This window comes from Mauremys mutica, chromosome 4, assembly GCF_020497125.1.
Source record: "Mauremys mutica isolate MM-2020 ecotype Southern chromosome 4, ASM2049712v1, whole genome shotgun sequence".
Taxonomy (NCBI): Eukaryota; Metazoa; Chordata; order Testudines; family Geoemydidae; genus Mauremys; species Mauremys mutica.
In genome coordinates, this window is record NC_059075.1 from 64,362,553 (window position 1) to 64,390,537 (window position 27,985).

Below are 27,985 nucleotides of genomic sequence, written 5' to 3' on the forward strand. Positions count from 1 at the left end.
TTGTCGTCCTCTCCCCTCCCCCCCCCCCCGTATCCCTCCCATGAGTGATGTATCGGCAAGAAATTATTTCTACTTGCACCACTGCTTTCAAGCCATACAGAGCTCTTCTTTTTCTGAAGAGCTCTGTGTGGGTCAAAAGCTTGTCTCTCTCACCAACAGAAGTTGGCCCAATACAAGATAGTACCTCACCCACCTAGTCTCTATAAAGAATCCAGTTGTTTCCTTGTGCTGCATCCATTGCAGAAGAGAGTAACTGGCTCCTTTCATGGCCTCTGCCCTTCATTATAAGTATAGGGAGAAGAAATCAGGAGCTCGGCAGGAGCCAGTGAGAATAACTGAAGAGGCAAATTGGATTTAGTGGCAACAACACCCTGCAGTGAAGCATCCGTAGTACTGTAAAGCATTTGTACATGCAGGCAGCCAATTCTCACTCCCGCCTCCGGAGGAACATCATGTGCTGATATTTATGTTGCACTTAACTGCATGAGCAAAGAGCTTTAGTTAGTAATACAATGTTTAAATGTGGCAGTGAATTGCCAGTTTTCTGGTGCCAGTGCAATGCACATCCAGGGGCGGCTTTAGACATTTTGCCGCCCCATGTACGGCGTCATGCCGCGGGGGGCGCTCTGCCGGTCGCTGGTCCCGTGGCTCCGGTGGATGTCCCGCAGGCGTGGCTGTGGAGGGTCCTCTGGTCCCGCGGCTTCGGTGGACCCTCCGCAGTCAGGCCTGCGGGAGGTCCACCGAAGCCGCGGGACCAGCGGACCCTCCGCAGGCATGACGCCGAAGGCACCCTGCCTATCACCCTCCCGGCGATCGGCAGAGCGCCCCCCGCGGCTTGCTGCCCCAAGCACACACTTGGCGTGCTGGGGCCTGGAGCCGCCCCCGTGCACATCAGATCCACGTGCAATTCAGTAATGGCATCTGGTGGTCAGATGAGTTACTGTAATTGCCTGTGCATTCCTGAGCAGTGCTGCTTGGCTAGTTCCAGTAGATGACAGCAGGCGGTCCCTGATCTGGCTGACTTGCAATAGGCTCTCCAAGCTTGCTGGATAAGTTTCAGGTAAGAATGCCTTTGTGCTTGTTCATGCCTTGTGCTTGTTCAACTACAATTTAATATAGGTCAGATTCCAGCCCGTCACCTGCCTCAAATTAAGTCCTCAAGCCATATATTTGGTACCCTACTCTTTAAGCTGTTCATCTTTGCACAGCTCCTTTCCCTTAGAGAGGCTTCTTCCTTTATAATAAAAATAAATATTGTTAATTGGCTACTATTTTTAATGTTACTCATTTTAACTGACAAGAAATGCCCCCTCTTTCCACCCGCATATTTAGCTTCTGTAACTTGCCTAGGCCTATGCCAATGCCAGTTTGGGGGTCAAAAAGCTGGCTTCCAGTCCAGAATCCAGATCTCCGTGTGCAATCATATAACAACCATTTGTCACTGTGTGAACTGGTCTGGACTGGAATGTGGAAGCAGATGGCCTGTCACCTGCTATTAATTTTTCATTAGCAACCAAAAGCAAATAATTTTCACAAGAAAAGCTCGAGCAACAAATCTTAAGAATTTAAATATTAATGATTAATAAAGAATATTTTCATTTGAAAATTGGGCACACTCTGCCTGCTCTGCGCTATCCCAGCAGTGCTGTAAATAACTGCACATTTGGAGTGCTATGTCAAGGAGAGCAAAAAGTCAAGTAGCTGTGTATTTTCCACTCAAAATAAGTCACTTCTGAATTCTTCACATCTGCTAATGGTCCATTTTCAGGGTTGGATGTAAATTCCAGTAAAAGGTTACAATGCAGTTAAGCCTTAACATGGCAGTTCTTTCCAGAAGATAGGAAATCACTAATAAATGCCAGACCCTGAGAATTAGAGAGCAAGGCAGCGGTTTAAAAAGCAAATAGGACGATTAGGTGCATTTTAAAAGGGATTGAAAATAATGCAGAACATATACCATCATATTGAACGCCTGGAGTACTCTGGCCTGTTATAAAGTGGAGATCAAAAAGGCCCAGAAATAAGCAACAAAGATAAGTGGAGATACAGCTGGACTTACATGGGTGGAGAGAGTGAGCCATCACTAGGATCATTGTGTTGGAGAGGAGGCTTGATTGAGGTATTGAAAATTATGAAAGTTATAAGGGGAAGCTTATCAGTCTCCTTTATTCCATAATAATGGAACAAGGGAGCAGTCCCTAAAATTCAAGGGCAGTGCAGTTAGAACAAATACAAAGAAATACTACAGCATGTAGCCACTCTGGAAATCATGGCGTCAGATCCGCGGGCAGGATTTCAGAAAGGGTTATATAATATCACAACCTCTAGAATTCTTAGCTAGGAAAACTAAGATGCAGCTAATTAAATTGTATGGGTCAGACAATGTTCTTTTGCTTTCCCAGTGAGAACAGTGTAGAGTTAGCTAGGTGAGTGGTTCTTTACCTTCCCCTGAAGCTAGGTAAAGATGCCAAACTAGATGAATCATTAATCTGCTCTGCTCTGGAAAATCCTCCATATAGGACAGGGATTCTGGGACACACCATCTATTGTGCCCCAAAAATGCCTGTTCTCCCTTTCTGAACAGAAATTAAATACAGTTCTTTCTCTCTTACTCTCCTTCCCTGATTATGCCCTGAGTAAAATGATTTAGTATTTTTAAAGTGCTCCCAAAGTGTGCTTGGTGCTTTAAAGAACAAATAAAGTCTAGTCACTGCCATGAAGAATTTACAGTCTAGTTGTAGCTATGACATGGCAAATGATGGTAGCGGTCAGTCAGGAGGGGAAGGGGTGAGGAAGTACAGGGTGAAACAACCAGATCATGAAATTGCTCTATGCATTGACTTAGTCTTCCTTATGGGATTAATTGCAAGTTCTTGCACTGATACTATCTACTTCTAGGAGCCAGTAGACTAGCTCCTTACTTAGATCTTCTTTACCTCTTTCTCTTATACCAGGGGACATCCATCTAGACATGGGCGCTGATTGAGGCTGCTCTGTAGAAAGAGTTTTGTTTTTTTAAAATGCACAAAATTAGTGGATTTATTAGATATTAATGAATCAAGCATTGGTTGTTTTTTCATCCATGCAGATTTCTTCTCTCCTACCTTTTGCAGCTTGACAGACTGTTCTAATTCAGTGTGTGTGTAGGTGGAATAAGTAGACTTAGTACATTGGGTGTGGGTTGCTTAACAGAGAGAGCCTTTTCTATGGGAACAAATGCAATGTTTAAACAAAATCCCCTTGTAGATTGCAATTCTGCATGTGTAAACATAGTGTACTAGCCTGTTCACTGTTGGAGGTCAAGTGAGAATGTAAACCTACTTGCCATTTGGCCATATTTTAAACATTACCCATTTGAATATACCAGACACTGGATGCCATTGAGATGTACTGACAGGGTGCATGTGGGAAATGTTCTCTTTTGCCTTCCAGTACTATTCCTGGCTTTATAAGCACTCAGTATTACACCTGCTGTCTGGTGTGATCTGCATAGGGACAGCATTTCAGTTTTGTAGCAGTGTGTTTGTTTCTATAGCTGTGGTTATATAAGGAGAGATGCAAATCTACTGTAGCTCTGGTATGTTGCAATTTAGCTGCAATTCCACATTTTTATTTATTCAGCACAGTTCTATTTCAGGCTGGACTGAACAAGTAAAACTGTTCTGAGAGAACTTGGCTCTGAGGAAAATGTATCTCAAGTCTACCAAGATGCTACAAAATAATAAACAAACAAATGAAAGCCTACAGTGGCACATAGTATTTTGAATGGCTATGCAGGGGTAAATATGTTTACTAGCATGGCATTTGATAACTAGAGACTAGTAGAAACACAGTTATATGACAGCAGGTAAAGGGTAACTTTGAAATCTGAACCTAAAGACTCTGTTAAAAATATCTGTTCATCCCTATGATGATGTTGAAATGTGAAATTAAAGTTAGCTAACCAGATTTCTGGGTGGCTGATCTTTATTTATTGACTTTAATTGGATGAAGCCTTTAGTTATAGTACACTAAGATTAATAAAATGGCTGACACACAAAAACAAGTGTTTCCTAAGCCACACAGAATGCACCTTTTTACAAATGTCTCTGCCTGTTAGCTGGTGTAATTCTACCAGTCACTGGTCCACAAAATGTCTCCTGCTTTTAAAATAAATATTGTGGGGATTACGTCCATAAATATCTTTTGTTTCCTTTCAGTATTTGTCTACAACAGGAGAACTTGATATTATGACAATGTTCTAGCCCCAGGATAGTGTCTTCTAAGCAAAGCTTTATAATTTACTGATTACTGCAGTCAGTTAAAAGCTAGAACATTTTCCCATGCACTCTTTTCCCTAACATGCCAACACAAACTGTAGTCTCCTCCAATGTACACTTTTGAAGTTTATTAAATTTGTCAGAGATTAGGAAGCAGTGTCTGTATTGCCAGCTTTGTTTTGTATGAGTAGCGTGTTTTTTGTAAATTTTCCATTTGGGTTCAGCTGCTTCATTCACCCGCATTCTTTCCTGTGTCAGTTGTTGGGAGACATACAAAATTCTAATCCCCAGCTGTCCAAAAAAAAAAAAATTCTTTCTCAAACAGGGGATTCCATCAACAGCTGAGCCTGGAAAATCCCAGCTCCTTAAGTCTGGGAGAAGGCATATATTTTTATAAAATGTAATTGCATATTTTTAAAAACCTTTCCATGTTCGCCAGCTTCTCAAAGTGTATTATTTTCCCCTTGTAGCTTAGATTTGATACAAATAGGTTTTTTGTGTGCGTTTTACCCTTTTTTGTTCTGATTTACATTTGGTGATGTACTGTACAGGAACAGTCTCAGCCTTTGTAATTACTGTATAAATGCTTTATTATAAAAAGTATATTACTTTTATTTTAACAAATGAGCAGACACTGCCTTTCTGTGTTTGCTGCTTAGGGCACCTTTTACAAGACTGTTACATATTAAAATAGTGTACATATCTATATAAAATATTTACCTTTTTTTGCTGTACAGTTGATAGACCAGACTGAATTTATTTTTTGTGCTCTTTTTATAAAATATTAATACACTAAAGGAAATCTTGCTGATGTGATGTAATGTACCCATGTAACTTATTTACTTAATGTCCCTCTGTATCTTTTTAAACCTTTTATTAAATAAGGTTTAAAAATAAGCTTTATAGCTGAAGTTTCTGTTGTTTTGGTTGACTTTTATAAGATAGACGGTGGAAAGGGCTGTATCTCAGCTGTTATGGTGTCTGAAGCATTCTTAAATGTGGCCCATGTAACACAAAGACAACAGTTCTGGTTCATGTTACTGGTCTCCTTTTGCCTTGTATGATCCGTGATCCAAAAACGTACAGTAGCTCCTGCGAGTCCCAGTCACCCCGAGGAATCCTCAAGAGCTTGTCTCCATTTTTCTCTATATACCCTTTTCCCAAGACAACATATTGACCTGCAGCAACTTCGGCACATCCAGGAAAGCAACTAACAGTGAGAAATGTGTCTGCAGTACTGCTTCTGAAGCAGCCAGAAGGCTTGCAGTAAAACAATTCAAAATGCAGTTCTTCAGGACAGACTGACCACCCTCCCAGAATGGGAGAGAAGGACCAAATCGGTTTCAGATTCTCTGTCTGGTTAACACCGGACTGATCCTAGGAGTTTGCTGTTCTTTCCCACCCTTTTCAGAGATGCCAATTGTGGTACTCTAAATTATAGGCTTTCAGGTTATGTATGCAAACTAGAAAGCCTAGTGCACACAGTTACAGAAGCCCATGGAAAGTGGTTCCAGGTCAACTCCCAAGATGTAAATAAGTGATAGGATTCTACTTCTGGCATTACAAGCTCCTAAAACCACAGCTACATGCCAAGTGCTAGGGGAGATGAAATGGTGGTGGTGGCTTGACTCCATTTCAGTGACAAGTGACTGAAGTATGAAATCCAGGAAAGATCAGTAAATTGGTAGTATTGGAAAAAACATGCTAGAATAACGTCCTCCAACAGTCCTAGAACTAGCAGTAACACATCTCCCATGTTTGGTGCTTGAGTGCACAGGATGCAGAAATACCCAGTTATTCCAGCTGCAAACTACATATTGCTCCATAATTTGCTTGTTTACATTAGTGTCAGGTTTGGGTTTGTTTTTTTTAACTCTTCCATTTTGGCAAATAACCACATGGAAATAAACACATGTTCTTTAATCCAGAAATTACATCATTATGTTTCTTTGAAGGAGTTTGAACTTTTTAAATGATGAACCAGCACAGCTTTGCCTGTAGCTGGTGGTGTCTTAGCTGTGATGCCTAATAAATATAATTCCTGTGGCTTTAAAAAATAGTCTTTAGATACTGTAGTTAGTTAGGTGTTTTATATAGTAGGGTGACCAGATGTCCTGATTTTATAGGGACAGTCCTGATTTTTGGGTCCTTTTCTTATATAGGCTTCTATTACCCCCGCCCCCGTCCTGATTTTTCACACGTGCTGTCTGGTCACCCTATTCTATAGTGCTCATTGCCATTGCATCTAAGTGCCTGGATTCTATTTAAAATCAACAAAGTAACCAAAACAAGTGCATCACTAAAATTGGCCACGCTGTGTTAGAAGAAGCGCCAATGTAGATGGGATCTAAATGAGGGAAGCTTCTAATCAAGGGCAGTGGTTATAGAAGCACAGGTGGTATTTTGTTTAACTGTTTTAGAGGGAACAGAATTGCTATTGATCGCAAAACAAAGTGCTTACTTAAACACTGTGGCTTTTTAAACAATATACTCAAAGTCTGCGGGACATTTGTCAAAATTGGACCTACATTGGAATGGGTCCAGTGTCAGCCTTGAAAAGTAGACTGTGTAGCCCTGAAATGGTTAAACTATGCAGATTTTTTATTTTGCTAAGTTTGGACCATTACAAAGGGTCATAGAGATCAATTTTTGAAGTCTCAAAATGGGAGCCACTTCCTTTAAGAAAAGGAAGCAACTGGTTAAAATCAACCATTCCCACTCTTTTCCCCACCTAATTTGTGTATTTTTCCATACTTAGGCTGGTTACTAAGGCCAGGGCTGTCCTTAAAAATGTTGTCAAGCTAGTAATATTGGTTAATGACATTTTTATACCATCAACCCATAGTTTAGGAAGAGTTATACTGGCAAAAACATGCTTTTGCTAGTAGAGCTTAGTTCATTCCAGGAACTGGTATAAGTTGTGTCTTCAGAAGGACACTTTATTGCCATAGCTAGCCTAGCCAACCTTTTCTAATGTAGACAAGACCTTGGAAGGAAATTTGAGGTAATGGATAAGTATGAAGTTTGGCTTTGCAAGAGCCACTAAGGCAGTATTAACTTAAAGAAATACACCAAGGCTCTGTAAGCTTTCCAGACCATTTTACAATTGTTTCAGAATATTAAACAGAGGATTTTTCTGTGAGAGGGGAAGTGGTGATGGGCTAGTGGGACTGGGCCCAAGTCACATTTTCTATTACAAAAGGTAAAGGGATAAGGAGGATTAAGAGTAAAACCATTTCACTAAAGCCTTATGCTGTAAAGCTAGGACAGGGCTGTGAGCAAAAATGGCAGATAAGATATAAGGTTCTATACACTGTCCTTAAGCCAAACTATTGCTCATTATCACACACAACAGGGAGGCACTTTTTTTCTTTATAAAATAACATTTATTACTATTTATAAACACACTTCACAAAGTAATATTTAGAATTTATGCCTAAATAACTTAATACACAGCAAGTTTAACACTTTGGTCATGCTACAAAATTACTTGTATATAAAAGATTACCAACAAACTAGGTGTTAAAACTGCTCTCCCACTTGGAGTTTGTTCTAGAAGTGGAGACTTCTCATGTCTGCACTGCAGCTGGATGCATGCTTCCCAGTGCAACCTAGGCAGCAGTGCTATCTTAGCTCATGCTAGCATGCTAAAAATAGCAGTGTGGCTGTGCTGGCATGTGCAGCAGCTTGGGCTAGTCACGAGTACCCCTCATGTAACCTGAGTGAGCCACATGCAGACTGAGCACTGCTAGCTTTAAGGTCCCTTCTCATATTCTAGCAACAGTTTTCAGCGTAATTACTGAATGCATCAGCTGCTTGGAGACTGACAATATGTTGGCAAGCATGGAAACACTCATCCGTTTACTGACACTCCGCTTACCTGTAGCAAATTTCTATAAGAAGAAAAAAGTGGGGGGAGGTGTGGGGAGAGCCCACCACGCTATGTTTGTGGGGGAGAGCAGGCATCCACATGGCTTGAGGATTTTACATGGGTGCTCCTTTCACCCATCATCAACTCACTAGGTGCTAGGTATCATAACAGATGTGGTGAGACATGGAAGAGCAGAGAGTAAGGAAATCCTTTCAACACCCTGCTCTGCTAGGCCCAGATCCTGAAAGGTACTTAGGCTCCTAAATGGTAGGCCCTACTCCTTACAGCTACATCTCTGCCATACTCTCCACCAACATCCAGTGCATAATTTTTAAAGTGCAAATCTTCTTTTAAAAAAATCAACCCCCTTCACTTTATTTTGCAAATGTAAAGTTTGATTTGTTCATAAGCGTAAGCATATACATTAGGCAAGGCAAGACTTTAGCTGGGCTTTCCTGCCAACAGTTAAGGGAAAAAAAATAATCAGATTTTGGGAAAAGCTTTTTCTGCTGTCAGAAAAGGAAACCCATTTGGTGCATTCCTTAGCAAATGCTCTCAAATAAGTCTGACATTTCAATTCTTGTCAGAAAGGATGTTAATCCCCCTCCTGTCCCCACTCCAGCTAAATTACCATTTCACATTTATTACAGGATACATTTTGTGTTATAAAATGTACTTTAATGTCAATGAGCTTGGATGCCTAACCCCATCAACAGTGAATTTTCATTGTATTCACAAGCAGCACAATTCTACCAATTCCTTAATGGTTGTAAGAGCTGCTCTTGGACTTTGCTGTACAGATACTGTTAATATTTAAGACAGAGGCGGCAGGAATTGCACTTTGTTCTGTAACCATCACCCTGGATTATCCTGCAAATCTTTTCACTGTATCACTGTTTTGTGCTAATCCTCTCTCCTGCACCTTTCTAGTCTGTTCGCTAATGTTGCCGTTGCCTTGGGAAATTCTGCCTGTGTACTTGCACACTACAACGAAGCTACATGGAGCTAAATGAACCAGCAGGACTGTGGGTAGCATTGGAAAGCGTTTTTCATACCTGCCCTTCATCCACAAAAAAGGATGTTAAGAGGCTCTAGCTAGTTTAATGCCACTGGTGAATGCTTAACTAAAATGACAAAGCCAAATGGCTACATCTGTGCCCACTGTTCTGAGGATGGCCATACTCACAGGCTACATGATAGCATATTCTTCTCAAATGTGTAGTAGAGCTATTGTCAACTGTTTGGAGTTGCTTTTTCCCCCTCCTTCCCACCTATTGCCAGAGCATACACTCTTGGTAGAAGGAGAAGGAAAGCAGAGGGCAATAGCATTACATGAATACACCAGAGGCAGCCTCAAAGCTCAGTGTGCCTGAGGGCACACTTCTCTGACAGAGTCAGTTTTGCTAGCTGTGCTCTGGTCATGGCTCTGCAGCAAACAACCCAAACTGGAAGTGCTATGCAGCGCTCTAAAGGAATTACAGAAACTACAGTTAACCACCTCCTCCTACTAGCACTGAAGCTACACATGTGCAAACAGCTTCAGAATGTGTTACTTTAGGAAACCTGGACACCAAGACTTTTGAAGGGAATTCATTTCAGCAACTAGGAGTGAATCAATTCTAAAATAGGTCCCCACTGACTGATGCTTTCCTTAAGAGATTACTTCGAAAATCCTCCTCAACCCTCCACAGGAGTCTGTAAAATATGTGAAGAGGACTGTTCCTACTTGGCAATTCCATTTGCTAGCAGTATTTAGTCAGGTTTCATACTCACCCAGGCTTTTGCTTGCACCGAGAAATGCTAATATTTTAACTATAGTATTCAAGGACACAAATCTAGCCTGCTGTTCTTGTACACAGGAGTTGATGGCAGCAGAGGCTGAGTATATCATCAATGTAGGGTTTAGAAATAATGTGTAAAGCCACCTCCTGTCCAAAGAATTGTTAATTACTAACTCTCAATGAATTTAGTGCTGAAAAGGATAAAAATGACTAGCCTGGTAACAACAGTTAGCTGTCTACAAATTTCCCAACTTTACCCATCTCCCAACAGTATTGTCTATGGCCAGTACTGTCTTGTCCTGATCACCAGTAGAGCCTGCAAGCCTAGAAAATTACTTTTGAATGCCAATTTGGCTATAAGATGACCAACAGGCCCACTGAGAATAGAGTCAGACTGCATTCAAGGCAGCACATCAGGCTGTCTGGAAAAGTTTTATCTTAGGTGAAGAATGTCAAAGGCAGAGGACTCTCTGCATCTGTTCATTAAAAAGGAAGAAAAGACCCTAAAATTAGATTTGAGTCTTACCTGCAATGACCGGGCAATTAAAATATATGGCATACATATTCCTGTGGGAATGTACAGAGTAGCTTTAAAGAAGTTAATAGCATTGAATTGCTTTGCCTGTAGTCTTCTACTTCACACTGGTCACTTAGAAATTGAGTGTCAGAGCTGGAATTGTACCAGAGTTTGCCTACCATAACAGGAGCTGAATACTGCCCTTGCCTGGGGCTAACTACATCACCACTTTCCTATCTTTGAGGCTGGATTCCAAAAATCCAACCACAGCTTCAGCTTTAGGAACACAAGACAAATTACGAGTGAGGTTTTGCTTCTCTCCCACACTCATTCTGCTCCTCACACAGGAATATGCTCATTGCTGCTGTTTTAATTTGATTAAACTGAATTGGTACCAGAAATAGGAAAGTAAACCAGAACTTTAGCAATCTGAGCTGATAAAAGGCCTGTTTAGATCATTTTATGCATTTTCTAGGGGTCAGTGGTGCTTTCTCCAATCATCATTTCATGCATTTCATTTTAAAAAGATTTACTTGTCACATCTGGGGACTTCACTAAGATGTCACCATGTGGCAAACCAATTTAGCTCTTTATCAGTATTTATTTTCCAATTCCTACTTCCAAGCTCTTTTGTCCTTTCCCCAGCAGCTACCTAAACCTTTCAGTCAGCTGCCTACATCTGTGCTTTAGAAACAAATGAATACCCCCCAATCAAAGCTTATAAAAATACCCTCAAGTCCAGGTCTTTTGTACATTTGTTTGTTTCTGAACAGCTATCAACCTCCTTAGTTTAGTAGAATATTCCAGAGCTGTGAAGGACTACATTAATCAGTCAGCTAAAAAGAAAGTCATGCTCAGGCTAGTACCACACGCCAGCTATTGGCTAGTAAAAGTCTATGTATTCAAATCTAAAGTGCCTAATTTCTTATAACAATGTAAAGAAAAAAAACAATAAGTACTTAAATTCCACCAAAAAACTATGCAAAGAGTTTCCATTGCTTCATTTAAAAACAAATATATCAAAAGGTAGTCGTGGCCTTCTCAGTAATGAAGTTTTGAGTTCCAGGGCAGTTCAAGATAATCAGTTATAGGTCCACTGCTAATGACAGGAGATCATTAGACCATTCACTGCCTTTTCTAACATGAGCCCATGACAACTACTGGGACTACTGAGCTACAGATAACTGGCAGAGTGCTGAAGGGCAGAAAAGACAGCCTCACATGTTCTTGAAGTGTTATGGGGTAGTGATTCTTCTTTGAGTAAATGCAGACGCGTGTATTCCACTTCGGTGTGTGTGTGCCTAGCATGCTGGACCAGAGACTTCTGCCTAGCAGTACCTGTAGAGAGGCAGTGCATGCGCCTTGTGCCTCCCCTGACTATATGAGGTGACGCCGCCCCAACCCCCCTCAGTTGCTTCTCACTGTCTGTGTTTTTCCCTAAGTTGCAGTTCTTCTGGGGAAGAGTGCATCTCCATTCTCTGGACGTCAGGTGATGTCTAGCCTTCTATCTCGACAGGACCACCGGTTCATGCTTCACCTCGCCTGTTCATGTCACATGCAGCCTTCATGAAGGGGCAACTGGTCTCTACACAGACCATCTCTAGATGGATAGCATGCTGTATCAAGACTGAGTATGAGATAGCTTCACTTCCTCTGTGGAAACAGGCTCACTCCATGAAGGTGCAAGTGCTGTCCATAGCGTTCCTCAGTGACATTTCCATAGTGGACATTTGCAGGGTGGCCACGTGGTTGTCCATACATACATTTATGGACCATTATGTTACTGCGGCATCTTCCAAAGGGAACAAAGGCCTCAGAAGGGCGGAAGATTTAAAAACAATCCCTACTGCAGTAGACTCCAAGCCTCGGTTCCAGATTGGGGTGCTTGCTTAGAAGTCACTAAAGCAGAATACATGTCTGCATCCATTTGAAGAAGAAGAAATGGTTACTCACTGTGATTGTGGTTCTTCAAGGTGTGATGCAGGCGTGTATTCTACGACCCACCCTCTATTCCCTCTGCATCAGAGTCTCCTCTCATAGGCTTTTGGTGCGAAGGAACTGAGGGTGGTCAGGGTGGCTCCGCCTTTCATAGCATGGGGAGCGCCTACAGCCACAAGATGCAAATGCTGCCTCTCTACGGGTACTGCTAGGCAAAAGGCTCCATGCTGAGTGTGCACACACATCTGCATCACCTCTCGAAGAACCAGTTACAGTTAGTAACTGTTTCTACCTGTGAGGGTATTAAAAAATAACAAAGCCTAGCCTGCAAAGAGTGTGTAAAACAAAATACTGTTGTTCTGGTCTCCATGTTTCAAATGATTTAAAAAAAAATGTTCAGCTGCACAGTTAACAAGAAAAACAGTTCTATCATAATCAGAAAGACAGATCTACAATCATCACTAATCAGGATAAAAATCAGTATGTGGTTTTAGTTAAAGTCTCTCATTAAATTAATCAGACAGACAATCTCACTTTCAATAGTCCTCACAGAAGAGCACATGAAATGTATGAAGTTAGTGTGCCCATGTTTTGGTAATTAACTCTTTGGGTGAGGAAAAGAGAGTATGGAGATGAGTTAGTTAAAAAAAATTGTCCATAGATTTTCTTTGAAACAAACATTTATACAAAAGCTTTGTGTGCTGAATTGCTCTGAAGAAACTTAAATAATATAATACCACACAAGAAAGAGTTGTGTTAGTTTTCTCCTTCTTCACCTTCTTCTTGTTTAATAACTGGGACACCTAAAACACAGAGAGAAAATGTCTGCAAAGAATCACTGATGCAGTACCCACTAATGCTAGTCAACTAGGAGTGCAGAGGAGAAGCAAGAACAAGTTTAAGTTGCCACCAGCAAAACAGCCTTTTGCCACTGCTTTTTAACTGAAGACAACAAATCAAGCTTCCCATGCGTCTGAATATCCCCCTCCCTTCCCGATTCTAACTGTTGGTTCTCCCTTCACTACCCCAGGCCTCAGTTTAAGAGCTCTCTTCTATGCTGTTGCTCCCATTTCTTGTGCAGCAGGGACTACAGTATATTAGAGCATGGCCTACCAATAATGAGTGGTCAGTGTTCTGCCTGACTGGGTCACTGGAGTAAGCACAGTGTTTGTGTTGAGAAACCACAATGCAGCCACCCCAAGAGGAGAGCTGCACACCTTCTTCTTGGAGGTACATGATCTCGTGCTGACAGGGTATGAGGAACACTGATTAACTCTTAAACCTTGGTGTGTGCCACTCTAACAGTGCACTGGTGTCGTTATGTAAACAAGGGTTACCCCTTTGATCATACAAATACATGCCTCACACCAGCTTCTCTATTCAGCTGTCTACTCTTCTCACACAGCACCTGTTGCTCCAGCTCATCCTTCATATCAACATTTCTCTCTGGCCATGTCTCAGTGTCCTCTTTCCTCCCACCTCTTCAATAATTCAGGCTCTGACTTCTCATCCTCTGCTCCCAACACTGATACTGTATTCTTCACTCATTTGCCTGCCTGCCTCTCCTACTGCTGCTTTCACCACTCACCTCCCAGCTGCTACCCACCCTGCCCACTTCTCCCACTTGCTGTCCACTATTACCCAACCAACTCTCCATCCTTTAGAAGCCATTCAAACAGAGAAGCTCTTTAGATTTGCCTTAAAGGAGAAGAGAGATGCTTTTTAAATAAATACCAGAAAGATTTATGATCATCAGCCATTAACATAAAATTTTAAATAAGTTTAAAAACAAAACTCAATATTTGAAAATAATTTCCCCTTTTATTACCTACCAGGACAAGAGCTTGGAATTCTGGCTCTTCCTTGAAAGAGCTGATGACATCCCTAACCCTAGAATCAAGGTAAAGAACATACCGCGTTGCTACGACCTAGGTGTTTTCCCTCTCACCATTTCTTGTGGGAAAACCCAGAATCCTGAACACGGGTGTTAGGAGATAAATCCACTTACATTATTGTGGTCTCATCATTAAGTCAACATGTGAATTCCACAAGAGATTTAAAATTTTAACAAATATTGTCTATCAAAAAATCAAAACACATTTCAGTTCACCTCTAAGTTATGCTGTTAAGAGTATTTTGACAGGATACTAGTTCAACACATCAGAGCAAGACCCTCTCTGAAGTGCTAGTGATGCACAGTGACAGGTCTAATTTGAAACAGGCTTTGTTGTAAATGAAGTCACTTTGAAGGCTGAAGCCAATTCAGAGGAGCTCCACAGCACTCACCCTCTTTCAAACACTTGAAAATCCACTCTCAGAAGAAGTTGAGGCTATGGCTGAACAATTTAGCTTGTGCAGAGGTGAACACATAGTAGAGTAAGTGGTGAAAGGAAGAATGCTGATCATTGAGTTAGGTAAGGTAATAAGGTAATAATTGGAGATATACCAATCTCCTAGAACTGGAAGGGACCTTGAAAGGTCATTGAGTCCAGCCCCCTGCCTTCACTAGCAGGACCAATTTTTGCCCCAGATCCCTAAGTGGCCTCCTCAAGGATTGAACTCACAACCCTAGGTTTAGCAGGCCAATGCTCAAACCACTGAGCTATCCCTCCCCTCCCCAGATCTCACAGTTGTACTTTTGAGGTGCTGAGCCAATACCCTACTGGTCTCATTACACTAAGCAAAAGATCTTGTATAATAAATGCCACCCAGCTGCTGCTTAAAGCTTACCATCTAGTTTTTTCAGCCTGGGCACTCGTTTGGTTGCTTCCTCGACCCAGCTGCTCTGCTGATCGGCAGAGTATTTCTCTTCCAGTGGATTGCCCACAAACACCAGATCCTCCAGTAATGGCAAGTCTGCCAGTCTCACAAACTCTGCTGCAATCACAAAAGAAGATGTTAGAAATAGACTGTGGAACACAAAAAGCACATCTGCACCAAGGCTGCCTTTCAATACCTGCACAGACACTGCCAAGATGTTTTTAGGTGAGGAAGGATATGGATTTATTGGGTACCAGGATGAAGAATGCAGGTGATAGATGATAAAAGCAATGGGTCAGATATATAGTTCAAAGAACAAACCCCACATGACACAGAAGTTGAATAAACAGACTCTCTCAATATATTTTAAATTCTCTTGTATGAGCAGGCAATTGGAACAGCTTGTTCATCTCTGCAGGCTCCATGCTAAACTTGCCCACTCAGAACCTTAAGGAGACAGTTTCCTCACTTTGACCCAAGCTGTCTCAGCTGATGCACACTCACCATACTCAGTAAGGAATTTCAGAAGAGAAACTAGGAGCCTAGGCTTACCCCAATCTTTCACCAAATTATTGGACATATAGAGAATCTTCAGCTTCTTCATGACATGGATGCCCTTTAGCTTCTCAATTAAGTTGTATGAGATCCACAGTTCCTCTAATGTATCTCCAACTGCCTCCTGGAAAATGATAACACCTCTCAGAAAAGTGAGAGTAAGTCTTCCTATATTTCCCAGATTATCTCTGCTCCCTTTCTCCCCTCCAGATGCTATGTCACACAACAAACAGAACCATATATTTCAATATTCCTTGTTTTCTTTTAAGCAGGTTCCTAATTCTGGATGACAAAGCTTCAAGGAAAGAAAATCCCAAATTTTGAAATACATCTCTCAGCTTGTTTAGAAAAATAAATCAAGACATGAACAAGATATACTGAACATCTGAGCAGAGTTCTACTCAAGGCATATGGAGAGAAAGGAGCTATTTTAGCTGCACGAAGAGAGTTCTACAGTGCTAGACGACTGCAGTTCATCAATTGCTTTAGAGGGTTTAGTTTGTAATATAAGGGATTGCATAGTTTCAGACAAGTGCATGCTTATATCTGCAGGTTTCAAATTTCACTTTCTATCCTCAGCAATCCTCCAGCAAGAGGAGAAAGAGAGATTACTTACCATAACTGTTGTTCCTTCAGAGTCGCTTCTGTGCATTCACACCTGTGGGATACAGCAGCCCTGGTGTTGAGTGGAGGAACTGCCTGGAAAAGCCATATCCTGCAAGCAGGAATGCACAGAAGCTCTTGAAGAACAAACTCTTTCCTTTATTTCTTTGGTTTTAATTATACAGACATCTTAACACAGAGGTAATAAAATTGACCCTGATCTGCTTCCTCTCCTCTAGATCTTTGCCTTGTTATCTATATTTCTACCCTTGCCTCTCTGCCACATGCCTTTTATCCCATTGTTCAGTATGCCAATCACCCCTGTGATGGGTAGAGAGTCACAATGTGGTTTATAGGCAGGCCAATGTGTGCAGTGATTGACCACAATATCAAAACCACTTTCTGGCAGGAGATGAGATTCATATAAGCAAAGGGAGTAGAAGTTATAATTCATATAATGCCACTGGAGTTTATGGTACTTTATGGTACTTTCTACCAATGGATCTTACAATCTAAGAGCCTGCTGTTGTATGCAGAATCTCATGTTATGGGAATTGCGTGTGGAGGGGCTTACAAGATCATATCCCAGGTTAGAAAAACGACAAAAGCAATAGCAAAGGGGTCTGGGAAAGTTGGCTGAGTGAGACAATAAGGGTAGCAGATAATGCATATCTAAAAAGAAAAATGTTCCTCTTAAACTTATTGGGGGATTTAAATGTTTTATTTGGTGGATTAGCATTTAAAGTCTGTAAAGACAGAGGGCATTTTAAGGAGAGATTTCAGTGAAGAGAGGGTGGTTAACTGGCACAAGGGAAATGGGAGACTGGTCCAAGCATCATGAGCAACATGTAGGAAGGTGCAAAGATGGCAGCACAAGAAAACAAAATAAATGGTTAGGCACTAAGGTTGAATTATGTGAAGAGAGATGCAGGGGTAGGTAAATCACTCTTCCCCTATGCCTTGATGCAAGAATTATGTAGCACTTCCTTGCTAATTTTAATAAATGTAAACTACAAAAAGGGACGTACCAGCCCATTCAGATTCTTTATGTTGTTTCTCCCCAATGAAAGAATCCGCAAGTTTTCTGCAATGGAGGGAGAAGAGCTTCTTATTAACAAATGACTGGTGCTTAAAATGTAAAGAGCTTGGAAATCTGACAACATACTGCATACCACAGACAAGAGAGGTTTATATTCTGAACAGGCTATATTAAGGAAGAATGACATATCAGAAGCAAACGACATACTGTTCTATATACAGATTGTAATGAATGGGTGGAGTGGATGGCTCAAGTACGGGTATTAGAAAGTCTTTCATCTGTAGGCTGCCTGTTCACATCCAATCCAGGTAGGGACTGAACAAAACAGGCTGCCATTCTGGTGTTCTAGTGCTCATGTGCGTGAAGCAAGATTAAATTTTTGGTCCTGATCTTACTTCCCAGACCAGGAGGGATTGGGACCAATACTAAGGAGGCAGACTCAATTCCTGAATAGGAGGCAATACCTGGTGTTACTTTATAGCAACCAGTGTCTGATTAGAAAGAGGTCAACTATTTTGACCCATGAGATTCTAGTAGCAATACAGCCACTCTGATGAGATTTATTTTCAAATTGCCTATACTTGTTCAGCCACGAATTGTTCTTGTGATGTGCCAGAACATCTGAAGCTATCACAAACAAGGAGTCTTTTTTGTGAAACTTAATTTCCAGCTGTTCTTCCAGATATATGCATGCACAAAATCATTCTATAGTGTCTAATCAGTAGTTTCCATGGCTATTTCAAGCACTTTCTCACGGTGTGCATTTGAACTAGGCATTAATTACCTAATGATCTTGTTTTTCTCCTGTTTGCACAATGATGAGAAATACAGTATGTACTATTTAATGATGAGGCAAATGAATATTTCACTCAAGAACCAATGGGTGCTGCAGAGAAAGCACATCAGCTGTTTAGAGTGGGTGGGATGGGCTTTGGGTTGGTCAACAGTGACCTGTCCTGGCCAGCCACACCTGTAAGTAAAGGAAGGTTGTGATGACAGAAGACCTATTTATAGAAAGTGGAAGAGAAGGGGAAATAGATGGGCTTTCATGAAGAAATTCAGGTGCAACTGGAATTCTTAATGAAATCCCAGGATCTGTGCAAGTCCTGGACACCTTACTTTCTTGTGAGAAGAATACGATAGGGTGTAATGTCAAAAGGTAGTTAGGTGATGTCTTTGGAAGGGAAAAAGTAAATGCCACTAAAAATATAGTAAACCTGAAGCCTATTGGAACCATTTTACCTTGAATTTCCCAAACTCCCCATCTCCTGGAAAAAAGACTCTTGATCTAGCCAAATTATCTTCATGTTCTTTGAAACCATGATTAGAAACTATGGATACTTTTCCAAAAGGACGTAACATTGGCCTTTTGAGTATCTGTTCAGTTATTATAAACCTTAAAATATAAAATTGGGGCACTGATATTATCTGAAATGATGTCCAATCGGGGAAAATATTACTCCTTAAATACTCTTGTACTCAGAAATCCCAAACTTTGCAGGAAGCAAGATTTTCCCCAATGTAATACTGACATTAAGTAAAACACAATTAAATGATTCAACCTGGCCTAAGCCTCATCCCTCAAAGGGAGGTAGGCACATAATTCCAGGCTGGAGGGAGGCATCTCCCCACCACTCAGAATTTACAGTCCTGAACGGTCTCATAGAGTTAGGTGTCTCAGCCAGGTCAGCACTTTCTTAAAAAAAATGGAGCCAACAGTACCTCCTTATAGCCAATGGCCCATTGGTTAAAGGACTCAACAAAGATGTGGGTTCAAATCCCCATTTTGCTTGATGTGAAATGGGGACTGGAACCAAGGTCTCCCATCTTCCTGGTGAGTCCCCTTTACTTTTTTTTTTTTTTTTGGAAGTGGAGGAATGGAAGGTGATATCAGAACAGGATGTCAATAGTTGGCCATGTGCCACAAACTATGGAACACATCTAATCCAAGCAGCTAGAATATAAACACAATTAGTCATTGACATATCACTTACTTAGGCCGTTCAGGTTGGCGATTTTTTCAATGCAGTTTGTAGACAGAGACAATTTCCTTTAAAAGCAAGAATAATTAACAGCTTATATTAACAGTGCAACAGAAATCACTGAATCAGAAGAAGGCCCTCTCACAAATAACATTTTGTTAGAATGAAATCACATTTTATTCTTCTCCCATTATGTAGTAAACCACTGGATACATGCACAGTCCTATTCTCCTCAAATTACGCATCTTTGTAAGATTTAAATTTCACTTTTTTGGGATTCCACCACCAATTTTATACCATATGTGTGGCATCCTCCTTTGTGTGCCTGGCTCAAACCAAAGACAGGTTACAATATTTCCCAAACTTTTCTTTCTGTCACTACCAATTAGTTCTATTTTGTCCTCCTCCTTCCTCATTCAGATGGAGCTAACATTACAGTGTTTCTCTTGGAGCTACTTTGGTCAAGAGCAATGCCAGGAGCAGCAGCACTATGAGCTGTCATGGATGCTCTAGGCCCTAATACTAAGATTCCTAGTCCTGTGGAGACCCAGGAACTCAGGACAAGTCAGTCATTATGCTGTTAAGAAAGTAATACTGCAGCAAATAAATTTTGGTACTATTACCATATGAGATTGAACCTCAAGACTTATTTCTGAACATCAGTTCCTAGAGAAAGCCTGGACATCTGAATGTGGTGGTGTAGACTTTGGCGCACAATTTCACACAAAGAGGTTATACAGCCACAACAGTGCAGGAGTCTTCAAAGGGACCACATGCTTGTCCACAGCCTGGTGGACTCCAGACATGGGACAGAAATTATTCACTTCAATGCCATCTACCAGCCATTCAATGGACTGGTATTAATGCTGAGTTTGCATTAATGTCTGAGAGAACTAGGTTCTGTCTTCTCAAGTAAGTGGCAATTATATTACTAAGCAGAAGAACATCTGTATGTTTATATGGGAGAAAGAACAGAGCTTATTTTGCTCACATCTAGGAGGTAATAGATGTAGGGGGAGAAAACCTAGACTTCAAAAAACCAGAAGCAATGATTAAAAATGGATTATTTCCAGGTTTGTTTGTTTAACAGAACTTACTCGCAGTTACCAAGTGTGGACAGAGATGCATCCATCTTCTCTACAGGAGGAACCTGGGCATATAGTTTCACCTCCTTGGCCTCCGATGCCTTCTGGCCATTTTTTTCCTCCTGAGGAAAACAAAGAAGGAAAAGAAAGGGCAAAAAAACGAGACACTGATTAGAATCTGCACTTGTTATAAAAATTATCCCTAATCTTCAAGAAAACAGAAGAGAAAGGGTTTTAAATCTTGTTTGTTGTTGTTCTGGTGTTGTTGTTCATCTGAATTACATCTCACTTCCAGCAACCCAGACCCTCACTCAACTATGTAATTAACAGGGATGATAATACGCACTCACACCCCTTTAATTTAAAGAAAAAGAAGAAAGAGAAGACTGGCTTATTTCCAGGGCTGGGGCAGAGGGTTTGGGTGCAGGGGTGAGGGCTCCAGCTGGGGGTTAGGGCTCTGGGGTGGGGCTGAGGGGTTCAGGATGTGGGAGGGGGCTCAGGACTCGGGCAGAGGGCTGGGTGAAGGGGGGTGAGGGCTCCAGATGGGGGTGCCAGCTGAGAGGTGGGGCTGGGGATGAGGAGTTTGGGGTGCAGGCTACCCCGGGGCTGGGGCCAGAGGACTCCTCCTAGCCCTCTCCCCACCGGCAGCAGCTCTTGGAGAGAGGCGCTTCTCCCCACCAGCAGGAGCTCTGGGGCCGGCGGAGAGGCGCCTCTCCCTGCAGAAGCCCTGCATGACCCAACTTGCTCCCCTCCCCGCCTACCTCTCTCCTCTCCCCACACCACAGTGGCTGCATGCCTGTGTGATCCTTTATAGCCTGCTGCGCGGCCGTGCAGCTTAGAGTGAACTTAGGTCCCATGAAACCCAAGACTACTGGGAGGTCTGATCCTGTGCACTGAATAAGGCAGGGGTCTTATGAGAAAATAGTATGTGATCACGTCATAAAGACTATCTTAAAGCATATGAAGAAGGGGGCTGGATTTAGGCTGTGTGGGCAACCATAAAAAACTAGTATTTCCTAACTTTCAAGTGCTAGACTTTGCAACCTAAGTAATGTCCCTCTAATGTAATTTTTTGTATGTAATTTCCTAGGGTTTGGTGGGGAGGGGGTAGGAAAAAGGTAAAAACAAGTTTAATTACATGCAACAAGAAGTTATAAATACCATCAGCATCACGATTTGAACCACAGACTTTCACCACTTGAGTTACTGGACTAACTACATACTAGAAGCAGGAGCAGGCATTTATTCCGGAGGAAGAAGGACCATTGGGTCCAAGTACTAGGTCTCGGGGGTAGGTCATAGGGAGCAGATGGAGGATATACTAGCCCAGCTCTCTCCCCCTACTCTCCTCCAGGAGTTGTGGGGAACTTCAGGCCCATGTAGTGCCCTGAGAGGTTGGAAAGGGATGCTGGACCATGTGCTAGGGCTGTTGGGTAGGCATTTATGGAGGGGAGGAGCCTGGCATGTTTCCTCTCCCATGGGTGCCTCCAGAAAGGTATATTGGCCACTTGGTCCACATGCCAGGTCCTGGGGTGTGAGAAAACACAGGCTGTCTCTCTTTCCCCCCTTCTACTGCTGTAGCTGGGCGTTTGCTGTAAAAGGTTTCTGCTGTTGCTGCTATGGTGATGTTAGCCCAGTCTCAGAATGTTCATGTGCATAGCTATTTTGACAGTGCCCCTGTTCTGAAGAGTTTATATTTATATTTATATTGTAAACAAAAGAAACTTGCATGTAAAAGGAGAAACAGGTTGAAACCAGGAGGGACTCAGTCAGATTCTATCACATCTCCCAAGGATACAGTTTGGGAGTACAGAGAAGAATAGTTAAGAAAAAGGAGTATCCTGAACTGAAAATCCAAATATGGTAACAAAGCTCTATTATCCTACTCTTGGGTTGTGCCTATACACTCCACACCAAGTCCTGAACCTGCTAGAACAGTGATTTTCAAACTGCAGGTTGCGACCCAGTACTGGGTCGTGGAAAGTAAAGCACTGGGTCATGGTGGCTCTGCTACCCAATTAAGGCAGGCTAGTTCCTATCTGTTCTGACACCACGCTGTGCCCTGGAAGCAGCCAGCAGCAGGTCCGGCTCCTAGGCAGGGGGGAAGGGGGACGGGACAGGGCACGGGGCTCCGTGCGCTGTCCCTGTCCTGAGCACTGGCTTCGCACTTCCATTGGCCGCTAAAGGGGGCAGTGCCTGCGGGTGAGAGACGTGTGGATCCACTTGCGCACCTCCGCCTAGGAGCTGAACCTGCTGCTGGCTGCTTCCAGGGCACAGCGCGGTGAGCGGTATCAGGACTAGCAGGAAGCCTGCCTTAGCCCCCCCACTGTGCTTCTGGCCAGGAGCCACCCAAGGTAAGCCTGTGCCCCAACCCTGGGCGTCAATCCCCTGCCCCAGCCCTGAGCCTCCCCAAAACCCAGAGCCCCTTCCTGCACCCCAAACCCCTCATCCCCAGCCCCACCCCAGAGCCTGCACCCCCAGCTCAGAGCCCTGACCCCCTCCTGCACCACAACCCCCTGCCCCAGCCCAGAGTCCCCCCACACCCTGAACCCCTCATTCCCAGCCCCACCCTGCAGCCCTCACCCCTGCACCCCAACCCTCTGCCCCAGCCCTGAGCCCCTCCCACATCCCTCATCCCCAGCTCTGTTGGGTAATGGGCATCAACAATTTTCTTCAACTGGGTCACCAGAAAAAAAGTTTGAAAACCACTGCTCTAGAAAGTAAAACAGTATAAATAACTTCTCTAGTATCTGGAAGGAATTGAGCATGTGTGTCACACCTATGCCATGATTCAAAGCACATTGAGGTCAGTGGAAAAATTCCCATGGATTTTAGATCAGGTCTCTGGACTATTTTCCATACCACTTTCTGATATCAGAACTGTGTGATCTCTAACAAAAAGAGTTTTCTAGAGGGTTCCTAATTTATAAGTGTGAAAGCACTTAGTCCATAGGCACATCCCAAAAAATGGAGATCTATACTAAGTTTAATTGAAAAAGAATAATATATAATAAACTTGTTGCTCATTTAAACTTTGCAGAGTGGATTATGGATCTGCATGCATGGGGAAAACACTTATGGATGATACTGATGTAAGTCATCTTTAACCTTTACACTGTTAAAATATTTTAAACAGAGACTTAGTTTTGAATTCAGACTTTTTTTTAAGTTACTTCTGGGAGTTTTTGCTTCATGCACTGTTCAGATAAAAACTTGGCTCAACTATGTCAATGGCAAAACTCCAACTGACTTCAATGGGGCCAGGATTTCATCCTTGATTATTTTGTGCTAGGGATAAACTCTAATTAGGTGATCAAGATTGAACAGAGTATAATTAGACAGAGAAAATCAAAAGATATCCTGCAGAGAAAACCTCTTTGTAGTATCAGATCTTCTGTCAATGTACAATCTGACAGCGTTAGACCAGAAACTAAAATAGAGCTTTCGTGGTCAGGACAATTTACTAGGAATAGAACACAGGGGTTCAAATGAAATTTATTTCAGTGAGATACTAATAAAATTATATTGTTTCATGAAGCTTCTTTTAGTGACAGATGTTTCAAGGAAATTATTTTTTCTACATTATTGTAATGAATTCATCAAACTGGATGAAGCCATCCTATTTACAACTGAGATCCAGGCACAGAGTATCACTGAGACAACTGCAGATACTTCTCTTGTACTTACCCATCTGGCTAGAGCTTCTTTAATAGTTGTTGCTTTTGCCTAAACACAAATCAAAAGAAGAATCATTATAATTTTTTTGGCTGAATTGTTCATTGCAGAGCATTTTTTCCCCTTAAGTTCCATGGTCTCTCTTCCTACAACTGATCCTAAGAAGCAGAAATTGATCCCCTTCCAAAAGCTGCTTTTAATTTCATTCAGTGAGTCGTCCAATGCAATTTTAGAGGTGGTGCAGTAAGTCTGAACATACATACATGCACAATTTCCCCGGGAGACCAAGCACATCATCTTCTTGATCTTGCCTGCTCTCTGTAGGCATGGGTAGCACAGGGCTTGGATTACTGGACCAAGTTCTCTGCATCTCTGGTGAATCTCTATTGAAGCCAAAGGAGTTATACTAGTGATGAAATTTGGCTTAATGCCCTTAGCAGATCACGCTTATCACAGAGATTTTCCATGTGGAAATTTGCTAAGCCTTTTTGAAACATACTGAGGAAAACTTTGTCCTTCCTGCACAGGGTCAGGTGTAGCCTGTGGGATTTTCTTATTTTATTTTGATTTTTGCATCAACTACCCTATGCTTCTAGGCGCCTCAAATAATTGGAAGTCACACTGTGGTCAATTAAAAAAAGAAGTGTGAAAGCTACTATACAATATTCACTTAATGGACTGACCCACAATAACAGTAGAAACTTGGTATACCTTACTGCAATACCTCAGCCACTATATTGAGGCCCATTGCAAAACCCCACTAAATCCTCTACCTATTTCTACCCTAATGCCAGTGAAGAAAGAAATTTTGTAGCATTCCCAAAAAGTTTAAAAAAAAATCAAGGCTCTAAAGGACAAAGGGGGGAGAAATGTTTCAGAGTCAAGGATCTCGCAGAGCAAACAACCTGTTAAATGCTTCCTCACTTTAAAATCAAGAGGACTCCAGCTTGAACACCTCTGCTGATCTTAACTGTACAGTACAGCACAGGGAGAGATTTCCTAGTAGCTGAACAGATCAGAGAACACTAGAGTTATGTACTTTATGTCCAATGCTCCACTCAGCAAGAGTCACCCCATTCTCACTAACTTTAGTTTCTGAATGGTCTCATCATGTAACCCCCATGGAGAGCATATTACGCTAGTGCAATCTCAAAGTGGCAAAGCATGTATAATAGTAGAAAGGTTAGATTGTAAGACCCTGGGGGCAGGGACCATCTTTTTGTTCTGTGTTTGTACACAGCCTAGCACAACAGGGTCCTGGTCATGACTAGGACTCCTAGGCATTATGGTAATACAAATAACTAACAATGATAAGAATAACAACAACAGCAGCAGCAGCTCTAGATACAAAAGGAAAGTACATGTGCTTTTTGCCAGACTACAGAACATATACATGGCTATAACTGCTGAGTGGTCAAAGTGATCCAGAACAAAATTCCAAACTTGTGAACCTGTGTCTCAACTGGCAGGCATATTTCTTCATTTGGGGATGGAGATATAAACCTCACCAATTCTTCCAGTTGCTTCCCCAACCTTCTACCATCAACACAATCTTATCTAGATTAAGCTACTGCCATCTAGCCATCTATGTCCAGTCACCTAAAAGACATTTGGTAATTTGTTCCACCACACTATCTGAATCAAACACCAAGAGCATTATAGGGCTGAGAATCATTCTTGAATTAAGAACACTGCATCCCTTCTTCCCTCACTAATTCTCACACCTCTGTCAATCCCTGTGAAGGACCACAGATGAGCCAACAAAAGTACATATCTTTTGGATTTTCAGCTCTTTGGGACATGATGTGTCATTTATTATATGTTTGTTCAATGCCTAACACAATGGGGCCCAATTTGATTGCAGCATGCAAATGCTACTGCAATAATAAATATTAAATAACTGGTTCAAAAGGAGGTGACAGATATAATAAAATCAGCATGAACTCTTTATCTGTATCACTCACCAATAAACAAAAAGATGACTAGTACAGTTTTTTTCCCATACTCTAGCCTAAAAACTTACTGAATTTGAATTTAAATAATCCATGTGATATAATTTAAATAGTGACCAGTTTCTTTCCTGACTTCTTCAGATTTGCACCCCTAACTGTCCTGCCTCTTCCATTGCTGACACCTGGGTTGATGCTGATGGTGAGGATGAAAACCGGAAGTAGGGAAATAGGTCATCTGGGTAGCACAGATCAGAGATCAGGGTTTCTTAGAGTGAGTTCAAATTCACTCCAACAAGAATACCAATATGGCCTGCCTGCTTATACTGGAAGGCTTCACTGATCCCAGGCATGGTGCACTAACTAGCCTTGCTGTAAATCTCACATGAACCAGCCCAATTCCAGGCATCCTTCACCTGGGAACTGGCTGTCTTCCCAGAATGACTCCGGTTAAAGGAGGTTAGATTGCCGAAAGGAAAAACAAGTAATCAAAATGCTGTACCGCTGATTATGCCAAATCATCAAGGGCTGAAAATGTCACCCTTGACAGCTCACATTGATGTTACAGGAACAAGAACAACAAAAAATAATCTAAGGAAAAAATAAAAATCTGCACACACAGAGGATTGGTAAAATATAACTGAAAAATATTAAATAATCCATGCTCTGCCCCGTCCATGGAATAATTTCTTACAATCATTACAAGACATTTACAAAAATTCAACACAAACAGCAATGTTCCCAGGGGAAAAATAGATAACTGGGCTTAATCCTAATTTTTATGCATTTAATTCTTCTTGGTCATTTCAGTCAAATAAAACCACATGGAATTTCATAGGCAAGGGAGCTGGAATCAGGCTAGTCAAAGTAGATTGTGTATTTACTACAGTCTTCAAACCATCTATTAATTCAGCATTTTAATGATGGTGATTCCTGGCACTCAAGCAGCTCTGGGATGAGGAATAAGATCATTTGCTCCCACTATTCTGATCTAGCCCTGGAATAACTCTCTTTCCAAGACACGACCTTTTTTTTTGTTTTGGTTTCTTTGTTTCTTTATAACAACTGTTCACAATTGCAGGAAATAACCTCAAGGTCCTAGATAGTGGGCTAGTTTGTGTGTTGCCCTATGGCCCATTTATACCTCTCCAGGGGTTGGCTCTGCTACTAAGCAGTTCACTCCACACCAACACCCCTTGCAGCTCCCATTGTAGGGGCCTGTCAAGGAGAAAGGGGGGACAGCAACAGTAAGTTGCTCTCTGGCTATTCTGGACTGAAAAACACCCTCTAAGATGCTGTTGCAGCTGAGAGCAAGTTAGAACAACCCTGAGACTGATCTAACTTATGCTGGGGGCCAGATGGGCTCCTGGCAGGGCCCAGACACAGGAGGGGCAAAGCTCCTCCTGTCTGTGTCGAGAAACACGGAGAGTCAGGCCCGTCATTGCCACGTTCAGTGAAATATGCTCCAATGGCCAAGCCAGGCTCCCCAAGCCCCTTCCCATAGCCAGGGCCCGCTAGGTCCCCCAGCTCCTCCTTTCCCCCCACCCCAACCAGGTCTCCTCAATCCCGCCTCGCTGCCCCCGCCAGCCAAGTCACCTCCTCTCTCCCTCAGCCACCCCTGCCGGCCAGGCCCCGCCTCTCCCCTTACCCCATCCAGCCCCTCAGCGCCCCCTCCCCCAGCTCCCCGCTTCGCCTTTCAACAGACTCACCATTACGGTTGCTACTGTCGCTGATCCGGTTGCTATGGCACGCTCGACTCCTGCGCATGCTCACCTGCGGTAAAGGCGAGGAGCCGGGGATCATAGAGACACCAGGCAACTAGATAGTCCCTAGCCCGGAAATGACCTTTCCCGCCCGCTCTGCGCTCACTCGTCTCCTCTTCCGCTGTGCAGAGCGCCGCTGTGTCGCTGAGCGCAGTGGTGCGCGGGAGGGCACGGTCGGGGTCGCGGTCTCTCGCGAATTCGGCACAGC

General features: G+C 42.4%; 1 protein-coding gene across 1 annotated transcript; it reads right to left on the bottom strand.

Annotated features, from left to right (window-relative positions):
* Positions 1-7,698: 7,698 nt before the first annotated feature.
* On the bottom strand, positions 7,699-27,845 carry DNAL1 (dynein axonemal light chain 1). The gene is made up of 8 exons (XM_045013470.1): positions 27,724-27,845; positions 24,078-24,116; positions 20,403-20,512; positions 19,318-19,373; positions 17,313-17,368; positions 15,679-15,805; positions 15,097-15,243; positions 7,699-13,169 (listed from the first exon to the last, which is right to left on the bottom strand). Exons 1-8 carry the CDS (start codon positions 27,724-27,726, stop codon positions 13,123-13,125), a joined length of 585 nt encoding a protein of 194 aa, XP_044869405.1. The 5' UTR covers positions 27,727-27,845; the 3' UTR covers positions 7,699-13,122.
* Positions 27,846-27,985: the final 140 nt, after the last annotated feature.